At 37.7% G+C, this 12,591-nt stretch overlaps 1 protein-coding gene across 1 annotated transcript; it reads left to right on the top strand.

Annotated features, from left to right (window-relative positions):
* Positions 1-685: 685 nt before the first annotated feature.
* Positions 686-11,615, top strand: LOC108672728 (chondroitin sulfate proteoglycan 4; the record flags this gene model as incomplete). The annotated part of the gene is made up of 4 exons (XM_018160450.2): positions 686-849; positions 7,498-7,795; positions 8,109-8,264; positions 8,950-11,615. Coding segments are annotated over 4 exons (3,095 nt in total), but the record flags the coding sequence as incomplete, so codon positions are not given.
* Positions 11,616-12,591: the final 976 nt, after the last annotated feature.

A 12,591-nucleotide genomic window follows, 5' to 3' on the forward strand; every position in this document is an offset into this window, starting at 1 on the left:
GCTGTTTTTGTTGTTGCTGCTGCTGCTGCTGCTGCTGTTTTTGTTGTTGCTGCTGCTGCTGTTATTGTTGTGAACGTCTGAACGTTTTCCATTTATAGAACCTGTTTCTTGAAAAATAACATTTCAACAATTTGCAAAAATAATTATTTACTTATTCAATAATGATATTATTATCATTATCTTGATACATGTTTTATGAAATAACTTGAAGTATTTTCATATCTCTAACTTATTTTTATGAGTTAAAGTAAGTTATTTTCATGCCTTTACATATTTAGATGAAATAATGTAAATTATTTTCATATCCTTAAGTCTTGACTTTTTTTGGTATAAGGTAAAGTAATTTCGTGTCACTAACGTTATTTTCTCAGGCAACGTAAATTTCTTCATATCCCTATTGAATATTTATGAAGTATGAAGTAATTCCATGGATTAACGTAAAGTGTTTTAATGCCACTGATGTAATTTAACCTGTATAACTTCTATTATTTTCATGTCTTTGACATGTTTGAATGATGTTTTACCGTATATGTACGAAAAATGAAAATATTTATCAATAAAAATTATTTTTCTCCTGCGCCAGCGCGTGGGAGAAAAATAATTTTTATTGCAGCTTCTTTAAATAAAAAATAATAAATAAAATAATAATAAAAATTAAAAGTAATAGAAATAATTTTTATCGCAGCTTCTTTTTTCGGCGCGTCGCACGTGTGGCTGCCGCTGCAGGAGGCACGTAGCTCGACCCACGTGCACCTGCGTCTCTACACGAGTCAACCTGACTCACTTATCCTGCTGGCAGCCGGCGAGACTGACTACCTGCTGCTGACACTCGCTGCTGGCAGGCTGTCGGTGAGTGGCTGACTACTGCTGCTGCTGACACTCGCTGCTGGCAGGCTGTCGGTGAGTGGCTGACTGCTGCTGCTGCTGCTGACACTCGCTGCTGGCAGGCTGTCGGTGATTGGCACGATTGAGTGACTATAAATAAGCAATTAAACAGGAGAATTTTTGCATAATTATTTGCAGTGAAAATTATTTGTCATTCATTTGTTGAATTTATTTCATTTATTTGAGAATGAAACGCACAAAGTTCCACTCTGCATTCACTCAGAAATATTACTGACTCCGTGTCCAAATATCAATTCAGTTTCTGCCCTTTTGTGGGTCATCCTGACCCAGTTTCGCGTGGCAAATGGCGTATCAGTGCTACGTCAACTCCATACTCGAGCTGTGCGTTCAGAAAGTCCGTCACAATTTGTACTATATGATCCATTAAATTTTTTGAGTGTAGCGTTAAAGACAAGATATTCTCGAGCCACACGCACGCTCCAGCACATGACGCCTGCCTTGCCTCTTAATTACTTACACGAGCAAAGTTTGAGCTCTAAACAAACATTAATTAGCCTATTAAATAATTAATTGGAATTAGCATGCCAGATCTGAACCTCCTGTGGGGCTACACTCGGAAAATTATTAGGTCATATTGTCCAAATAGTGAAGAACTTTCTTGGTCATAACACGAGCGATGAGTGGTCGTAGCACTGATACGGTCTCTTTGATGAGGGAAAACTGGGTCAGGATGACCCACATAAAGGCAAATAGTGCATCGCTATTCGGACAAAGTTTTACTCATTTATTTGAGTGCATGACAGTAATTAAATTAAACTAAAGAAATTGAGCTAAAGTTTGTGGCTTCATCTATTATGTGACCTCATCCATTATGTGACCTCATCCATTATGTGACCTCATCCATTATGTGACCTCATCCATTATGTGACCTCATCCATTATGTGACCTCATCCATTATGTAACCTGTTATGCATTCAACGCAGAGTATTGTCCCTCTCATTTTTCTCAGTGTTGTTTAATCGTGCATTATTGGACACGCGTCCTTCAGGTAACACGGTTTCGTTCTGATGCAGGAAAAATATTTTGATATAAGTCTTCACTCAAAGAAATGAGTGAGATTTTGTTGCAATAACGATGCATTATTTCTCTGGGGGTGGGTCCCCCTAACCCAGTTTGGCCCTGAAAAGGGCATATCAGTTTGCTCTCTGCTCGTGCTCTGCGTAAGAAAGTGTGTCATTCTTTGCACAATATTCACCGTTATTTTTCCTAGGTGTGGTATCGGTGTTTTTGCATGTTTTAGCCCACGTGCCATTTATGCCACTTTTTTGGCCGGTTAATGGCCACTCGGGCCCCACAATAAATGCCATTAAGAACGAACGATCTTGTTCCTCTGGTGCAAAAAAGCCCTATGTTCCTGAGAGCCAAAACCCTGTAACTACCGCGGCCATCCGCACTAACTTATCGTATTTTTGATAAACTGCGAAGACTTACCGTAGATCACAGGACTTTTATCCTCTAGTGAAATAAATTGCTTGTGGTGAAAAAAAATTATTAATTGAATTTTAAATGAATTTTAGCGTTCATAATGGCTTGCGTGTGGTGCGTATGTGGCTGTGCCTACGAAAGTCTTTGAAGATGTCTCTATTTAGCTGTATTATGATTATAAATTATCATAATATAATTAGCTGTATTATTGTTAACATGATTAGGCACAACGGAAATGACGGAACTCGGGACAAATGAATTTTAAAATCAAGCAGCAATGAAGAATTGAAGGATTTATTCATTGAATAATTAATTAAAAATTAATTAAAAAGTCGCTTGAATGATGTCAATTAATTATCTAATATAATTAATAAAAATGGTGTTATTATGTGAAATTTTGTTTAAATTTAAATTATTACGAATATTTAAATTCTATTTAATAACGAACACTATGGAAAATCAGTGGGTCATATTTCCCAATTAGTGACACACTTCCAACAAGTTCTCTGATATGCCCACTTGTCGAGCCCCGAAGTGGGTAAGGGCACACAAGCAAACCTCTACACACACGAAAAAATGCATCACTATTTGTACAAAGTCTCACACATTTCTCTGAGTGCACGTTATTAATGACAGCATTTCGGCATGTGCTCATTAGTTGTTTTTCACGTCAGTAATTAATGTCAATTGCTTGTAATTCTCATGCAAGTCTTGTTTGTTGTCCCACTTCAAGTTTATATGTATTATATTATCAATATTATTAAAATAATTATATATGCTGATATTTATTTATTACTCAATTAAATATTACTTCGATATTATTCAACTTTTCATCCTCGTCATTCATTAGGAATGCGATTCAACGTAGAATTCATTTTATGAATTATATTATTCGCGAAAATTTATAAAAACTAAATAATTGGTTTATTTACGTTCATTTAATAACTCTCCTAAAAATTGCAGCGTAACAAAAAAAATATTTGGCCTCAAATTTTTTCAAAAATATTTAGCATAAATTGTTATTTTTCATTTTTATAAATTTGTTAATTTATTTTTTCTCGAAGTGAAATTGGAAAAAAGCGGAATTTCGAGTGTTGTGGAATGTCGTTTTTGGAATCTAGCGGGAGTTGGGAATCTAGCGGGGGTTGGGAATCTAGCGGGAGTTGGGAATCTAGAGGGAATCTAGAGGGAGTTGGGAATCTAGCGGGGGTTGGGAATCTAGCGGGAGTTGTGAATCTAGCGGGGGTTGGGAATCCAGCGGGGGTTGGGAATCCAGCGGGGGTTGGGAATCCAGCGGGAGTTGGGAATCTAGCGGGAGTTGGGAATCTAGCGGGAGTTGGGAATCCAGCGGGAGTTGGGAATCTAGCGGGAGTTGTGAATCTAGCGGAAATGCCTGAGACGTGTATAGCGATAACAAGACGACAGTTCTAGCGGGAATCTCGTGGCAATATCGCTAGCCTCCACACGCGGCAGCAAAATCATCAGCTTTACTGTTAAGTGTGCGGAAAGAAATAAGAAGAATTTTCTGATAAAATATAAAATTTATGCGTTCATCATAAAAATATTATAATAATTTTACCAAATATTTTAACTTTTATTTCAAATGTTTGTTATGCTCGTAGTGTTTTTATGAAATTTTTTGTGGGCTTGGTATTTTGAACTTCAAAATTATTTTCAAAATAAAAGGTTTAAAATTACGCATAGACGCACCTTAACGCTCTTCAAATCTCCATTGCTGCTCTTCACAAGCTTGAGTTAGAAAATAAGTCACGAAAATGTTGGTATTATTAAACGTTCAAATTTAGTACACAGATTTAAAAAGAAAGTAATCGTTTCGAATAATTCTCTCAAATCGTCAATTGTCGCGTGTTGAGGTTGATTTTGCAGCCGACTGTTGAACATAAATACTTGTCGCTCAACAGAATCGTTGAAAACATTCAATGCAATATTGGTAGGATTCATTCATTTGTATGTATTATTTTAGTGCTTGTATGTTAGTGCATTACCGGGACCTGAAATTTGATGTCTGGTAGCGGTGTCATAATTCATTGTGAAACAGGAAGGATGGACAAAAATTGTACATAAAATAATCATTATATACAAAGTCCCATTCTTTCAGAAATGCACAAATGTTTAGTGATGATCGCATTATGATCACCTTATGGCCGCATTATGGTCACATTATGGTCATATTATGGTCGCATTATGGTCACATTATGGTCGTATTATGGTCACATTATGGTCACATTATGGCCGCATTGTGATCACATTATGGTCACTTGAAGGTCGTATTATGGTCGCCTTATGGTCACGTTATGATCACATTATGGTCGCATTATCATGCGTTGACGTGAAATGCTAATGTGGTGCCAGACAAATGTTATGTCGCTCATCTTCTTAACTCCTGCCTGACAGATCATGAATTTTAACCCTCATAAATTATGTATTTATTACATCAGAGCATGAAATGACCATCTAACTGAATTTGGATTATTTGTTTTAATTTTTTAGTTCCACTCTAATTACCATGTTTAAATTCATATCGCATAACAATATTGAACAAAACACCTATTCAGAGTCAAACTAAAAAAGCTATTTAGAATCAAACTAGAAGTAAAACTCCACGGATAATTTATCCAGTATTTCAATATCTCTCTTCGCTTGATACCTTCATCCCCTATTACTTATTATCCTTTATTAAGGGTATCATCCTTTTTGTACCTGACACAATGGTATTAATGGGTTAAAGGATAAAGGTATAAATAATATTAATTGTAATAAAGGGTTAAATGATAAGAGTATTAATGATATTAATTGTATTAAAGGGTTAAATGGTAAAAGTATTAATAGTATTAATCATTACCTTTAACATCGCGATATTAATTCAGGATTAACGACGCTTACGGAATATGTGTATCAATTGATACTGCTTCTTAATTATTTATTTACTAATACTTGCTAATACTCAATACTTATTTACGGCACTTGACACAAATGAAACATGACACACCTGACACATGACACACCTGACACATGACACACCTGACACATGACACACCTGACACATGACACATCTGACTCATGACACACTTTAGAGCTAAAGTAAAGACCAACGCTGAACACTAATAACAGGCCGATAGCACGATTACACTAAAAAATTATGAGCTAAGTTGTTTCAATAGTGACACGCTTTTTACCCACATCACGAGCAGAGAGTGGACGAGTCACTAGTACGCACTTTTTACAGAGCAGAACTGGGTTAAGACGACCTACACAAGTAAAAGTGTTTCATTATTCGGACAAGTCTCCGTTATTTCTCTGACTGTAGGCAATCAACAGAGTTTGTCTCTGCGCTAGGTACACTCAGATAAATGTGTAAAACTTTGTCCCAAATAGCGATACACCTTTTGCACTTGTGTGGGAAACCCTGACCCATGTTTTGCCCGGCAAGAGAACGTATCAGTGCTACGTCCGCTCTCTGATGTGGGGTTTGGGTACAAAAGTGCGACAATAATTGTATAATATGACCCATTTATTTGTGTGAGTGTACACTACGCGAGGGAAATGTGACTTGTCCAAATCTGAGGGATAATCTGGGACTGCTGAATCTTGCAATTATCCTTTGTTCGAGGATTGGTAGCGTGGATATTATGTTCATGCTTGTATACAGCACGCAATGCAGGAGATTATTCAGGCTCGCTTGGATGAATGAATTGTCCTGAGATTATAGACTTATATAATAAATAAATGATTGCATTGTTAAGTAGAATATAAGATATTCTGTTTATTTAGTCATGCTAATATATAAGATTAAAAACAACGAGATGATTTAAACAAATTTTCAAGCTATTTCTTGAAGTAATTTTATTCTCTTAGATTTCCTATACATATTGATGATTAATAGATTTTTCAATTTATATATGGTAATTTATGTATTTTTACATTTATTATGCAATTTATTTATTTTAATTTTTTTCTTTATTTATTCTTTTTGCATTCTGAGGTCTTCTTTCTTCTATTCTTTTTGCATTCTGAAAAAATGAACGGTATACATCGTTTTTCGTGTTAAATTTAAAGTCAGTTGATTTCATTCAAAGTTAATGTGGGAAAATTCAAGATTTCGTATGCTTTCCGACAATTTTTTGCATGTTATAATTCAAAATTATCCAACTACTTTTTACTAAACCTGACCGATTTTAAACCGACAAGGATTTAAAAAATGTTATTGGTGCAGTGCGAGACGATAAACAAGATCGATTCAATATTTAAACTTTAAAACTAAGACTTTCGTACTGTGCTGCTACCATTAAATAATTTTCACTTCAAAGGGAGTTCGAATTTAGGCAATGAATGTATAAAGAAATATTGAATAGAACGCCCATGAAAGTTTGATATTTCTTTTAATAAATAATGAACCGGCAACTGCTGGTAACTTCGTGTATGACTTCACTGCTGAATTTTGAATTATCATCGTGAATGATTGATGAGAAATGAATGCCATCAGACATTCCAATCAAACTTCGGATCTAATCCTATGAGAAAAATGGCTTCCGCTGCAACAGCGGTTCATATTGATACCAGTTCGCAGGGTGTAGATATTCACAGGGTGTAGCTATTAACAGGGTGTAGCTATTCACAGGGTGTAGCTATTAACAGGGTGTAGCGGGTGATCAACATTGGTTCTTTTGTGCGGCTTCATTGGAAGAATATTCTGAATAAATAATCCAATCTTACTTACGGATATTACACACATACATTGAATTTTAATTTACACACAAATAACCGTAGTGTTCTCGATAATACAGTTCTGTCGCTGATTGGTTCGATAATACTGAGGGTCGAAGACATAAGATCGTGCAATACTGAGGGTCGAAGACATAAGATCGTACAATACTGAGGGTCGAAGTGTCTCTTATACACATCTAGATGTGTATAAGAGACAGCTATCATGGTACACTATCACGGTTCACTATCAAGGTACACTATCACGGTTCACTACCACGGTTCACTATCATGGTACACTATCACGGTTCACTATCACGGTACACTATCACGGTTCACTCTCATGGTTCACTATCACTGTTCATTATCACGGTTCACTCTCATGGTTCATTATCACGGTTCACTATCACGGTTCACTAAACTGATTCACACGTTTTTCCACAGTACGAACACAGCGGTTCAGAGTCACCTCGAGACGACTTCATCATCGTGCGAGTTTTAGGTCTGTCGTCCTCGTCGAAGCCAAGTCGTCACGACGAAGCGACTCTTCCTGAAAGTCCCTTCCTTCGTCACGACGAGACTTCTTCCCTTGACGACTCATGGCTCATCGTCCGACGAAGCAGTCCCTTACACGTCACTGTCATCGTCAAGAATGAGAACGACGAGGCACCAGTCGTGACGATCAATAAAGGAATTAATATGTGGCAAGAAGATACCGTGGTCGTCACAAGTGACGTGCTGGGTAAGAATGCGTGAACTGTTGTATTCATTTAACTTATTTTCCTTATAAATAATTGCTTAGTATCTTATTTAGATATAATTTTGATTCCATATATTTCCAAATCGCATAGTCCATTGTGAGCTGTTCTTTATTTCAGCTTTAAATTTTTTCGTATCTTAATTTTGTATTCAAATTATTAACAAATATTTTGCTGTGATTCACAGAATATTAAGTAATTAGCTGCGGTTCACAGCAAAAAAAATCATATTCCTCTGGTTCGCAGCAAATAAATAGCAGTGGTTCAGAGCAAATAAAATATTTTACCCTGGTTCAGAGGTGACGGATGCAGACTCGCCGAGCACCGAAGTCCGGTTCGAGTGCAGTGAACCGAATAACGGGTTCCTGGCCCTCACCCACGCACCCAACAAGCCCGTTACCCTCTTCACCCAACACGACGTCGAGTCAAGACGTTTGCTCTTCAAACAGTCCGGTACGTTAAACGGGTTATTCATCAAGAAAAAAATAGGTCAGGATTATGAGCACAAAGTTCATCGATACTTGGACAAAGTCTCACTCATTTCTCTGAGTGGTATGGAAGCAATATTCTTGTATTTATATGCTGGCGCTGCCGTCGTTTCACATAAATTCTGTTCTTTTCTTAATTGCAAAAGTTTAAATGTTGAGCGTAGTTTTATTGCAATACCGTATGTATGCAGTGGGTACTTTATAATATCCACTTCCAGCATGTACTTATATATACTATAATTTTTAAATATTCGACGTCGTCTTGCATTTTTTTACTATGGTCATGTAATTGATAACTGATAATTTTCAATGTTATTCTGCTATTAACACTCGTCAACAATTTTCACATCAGTTGTTTCATTATTAACACTAGTGATCAATAATTATTATTAAATTACCCTTGTCAACAGTCATTATCACATTAATTATTTTTTTATGAAGAATTGTTAACAAAAATTGTCATACAAAATATTTTTTATTGATACTCGTTAACAATAATTAACGTGTATTCTTCGGTGGTCAGGTTCCCTAGTGGGAGTGAGAAAGTATGTTCCTATTCAATATTTATTCAATACTCCTTAACGCAAATTATATGAAATTTTATCATCACCTCTTTTAAGAATAATTGACGTGTATCCCTCTGTGGTCAGGGCCCCTGGTGGGGGGCTTCTCATGGCGTGCCACAGACGGAAAATATCGCACGGCGGCCCACGTTTTCCCCGTCACAGCAAAGGCCATCAACATATCGGTGACGATGACTCAGCACTTTAGTATATTCCCATTAACAACGCATATTATCAGAGACCAGCATCTGCTGGCGAGCTTTAATAAGCCTGACTATAACCAGAGCGTCTTTATTATAATCAAAAGACAACCAAAAGCTGGAAGAGTTGTGATGAAGAAGTCCAATGGTTTGTATGAACACGCGGGGACCTTCACCCAAAGGGAAATATCTTCGGGACTTGTTGCCTATGAACATTTACGAACACCGTCATCTCTGCATGATCAGGATGACTTCATATTTGATATCGAATCTCCACCGCTCCGCATCTTAAAAAAATTTATTTTTAACATTTCCATTAGTATTAGCAATACGGAACAAATGCAAGATATCCTTGGTTTGAAACCTGTCAACGTTGTCGAGGGTCAAGCAGTTAAGATATCTCAGGATAATCTTAATCTATCGGCGTTGGATCGGTACTTTTCAAGAAATATAATAGACGACTGGAATCCTTCACTCATTACTCACGTATCTCGTGCACCCAGGCACGGCACACTCACGCTGTCTGGCCGGAATTTACTTATCGGCAGTAGCCTTGAATCAAAAGATATCAGCAGCGGGAGTCTCGTATACCAGCACGACCATTCCGAGACCCGCTCGGATTCTGTCCTCATTGAAATTCATATCAGAGATCCCGAGGACAGTCGACCGATGTTGATCTGCAACACTTCCCTAGATATCATAGTGTCTCCTGTCAACGATAATCTGTTTTCTCTAGAAAAGGCTAAAACTTCAATTGTTCGCTTCGACACTAAAGTTTTAACTGAGAAGGACTTGTATACGAGCGACTTGGACTCTTCGCCTAAAGATATTACGTACCAAATCATGTCTGGACCTGCAAACGGTAAACTCATCATAGGTACCAATTCAAGCGCAGGCTTCACCTTCACACAATCAGATGTGGCTGCCGGATTAGTTTCGTACACCCACGACGGTTCTAACAGTTCAACTGACAAGTTTTACTTTCAAGTTTCGGACGGTGGACACATGCCGAAATATTCTGCTTTCATGATTGATGTCGAGCCGCTGAAACTAGAGCTCATTAACCACACAATGATTCGAATCATGCAGGCGGCCACGGTATCGCGAATAGCCAATTTCAACTTAGCGGTGAGATTGAACACAGCGGGGCTGCACGTCAACTTTAACGTCACCAAGTTTCCCAGACATGGTAAACTTTTCATCAGCGGACAAATGGTTTCATCGTTCACTCAAGAAGACGTTGATAGAGGAGACTTGATCTATTTACAGTCCGATATGAGATGGAGTCGAGATGCGTTTAGTGTGCTCATCTGGTGTCATGATGTGGTTTTGCCTGAGTTGGACATGCTGATAGAAGTACAACCGATGCTAAAGAGCCGGTTGATGCAGGCAGTTTCTGGATCACGTGTACCGATTTCAGAAATCCACCTGAATGCAACCGAACTCTTGCTAGTATCAGATTCTGTGCCAGTTTTTCAAGTAAGAGAACAGCCTCGGTTATCACTACTCAAGAAAGAAACTGTTGACTCTGACGGTAATCTACGATCCTTCCAAGTGCAGGAATTCTCACTGAATGATATAGAAGCCAGTGTTATATTCTTGGTCGTACAGCGACTGGCTGTCGAAGCTGATCGACCGTTAAATGATAAAATTTCCTTCACCTTATCAGTGACAGGAGCGGACGTTCAGCCAGCGAAGTGCGTGCTCGAGATCGTCATCTACCCAGCAGACTCCAATCTCTTGAACATGGTCAACAACCCCCGCCAGTTGCGACCAGGCAATATCTCGCCAGATACCAGCACTAAGGGTAACCCTTACGACACATTCGAAGAAGACACTAAATCTTTGCTTATTGTGGCAATCGTTCTAAGTGTTTCTCTTGCACTTATAATAATTATTTCAGTCTCAGTATATTGTGCAAGGTTCCGAAGGTCCGCTAAGACCGAGGACCACAAAGAGTTCGATGCCATAAGCCTCCCGCCTCCGCTCACGGGTGACAGTCGTCCTGAATCATTCCTCACCGATTACATGAGTGAATTTGCAACTTTTTCGGACGCGAACAGCCCCAACACCTTCATCGGAGAACGTCAACTCGAGTGTCACACCTCACAATCCGACACGTCGTTACCATCAGACATCACTCGTGGGGTGCCTGGTGTCCGGGACTTGTCGCCGTCCCTACCCCAGTGTAAAGTGACGCCTATATTCACAGACCCTTCCCATATTGGGGGCAGAAGTCCCAGCAATGTGTCCCAAATTTATCAGACTAACGCTCGAGTGGAAAGTCCCAACGACTGGGGTGCGTATGATCAGAATAAAAGTGTTTATAGTCCCATGCTAAGAAAAAACCAGTACTGGGTATGAGATACATTTAATGGTTGTGCGGATTTGTCAGGTTTCATACGTCTAAGGTTTATTCTTAAGCGATATTTGTACCTTTATATGAACGAACGCTCCGTCGCTTAGCGTTTGCCGTAAATATTTGGACGATCTAATATCATTTGCTTGAGCTTGAATTTTACTTGAATAATATGCTAGAATTTAAAATTTCTTTATCGGATATTTATATTGCTTAACATATTTTGAATTATATTGACAACTCGTTCAAGGATACTTCTACTAATTATGTAAATAAATTGAATTTGAAGGTAATTCCTAATTATATATTGTACAGTTGTCATGATAAATTGAATTGTTAGTCACAGCAAAATCAAATTTCGACAACTTAGCGTATCAATAATTTAATTGACATAATTACATAATTACAGAACCATAAAAGATACAGACAACATCTGATAAACAACGTATAATTATTCATGCGCTTAAGCGTTACATCGCGCTAACGTCAACCAAACAATATATATTATTTGAATGTATTTTCAAAATTAAATTTCATCATTAAGCTACAAGTGCAATGATAGAGTTACTGCTACTTAAGTTATGCAAGAAATGAGTCCATTTTTGTCCAAATAAGGATGCTCCCTATTGCTCTTTTGTGTGTCATCCTGACCCAGTTTTATCAGGCAAAAGGTCGTATCTGTGCTACTTCAGCTCTCTGCTTGTACTATGGGTAAGAAAGTGTGTCACTATTTGCACATGACCCATTCATTCTTCTGAGTGATAGCTTCAATTATGGTTTAATGTAGGGTCGTAATTAATCCATTCCGTGTTCTTGGATCGATTAATTTGTCATCTTGTAATAATTTCAATCATTAATTTAAGACTGACATGGTTGTTAACTATGACGTTTTCGAGTGTTTTTTGAAACTGACATGGTTGTAAGTTATGACGTTTCGTTTTTTGATAATGTATGGAACTCAGCGAAAATTTTCAGCTACTTTGTTTTGTTGAAACTTCAACAGCGTTGCTCGACCTGCCTAAGCAGAATTTCAATAGCATTTTTGAACCGGTTTGGGCTGATCTTCAACAACGTTTTTCAAATAGTTTGAGCATCATTTAAACAGCATTTTTCAACTTGGTTGGACTAAATTTCAACAACGTTAGGTTAGGTTAGGTTATACCTGTTAGA

Source organism: Hyalella azteca, unplaced genomic scaffold, assembly GCF_000764305.2.
Source record: "Hyalella azteca isolate HAZT.00-mixed unplaced genomic scaffold, Hazt_2.0.2 contig2341, whole genome shotgun sequence".
Lineage (NCBI taxonomy): Eukaryota > Metazoa > Arthropoda > Malacostraca > Amphipoda > Hyalellidae > Hyalella > Hyalella azteca.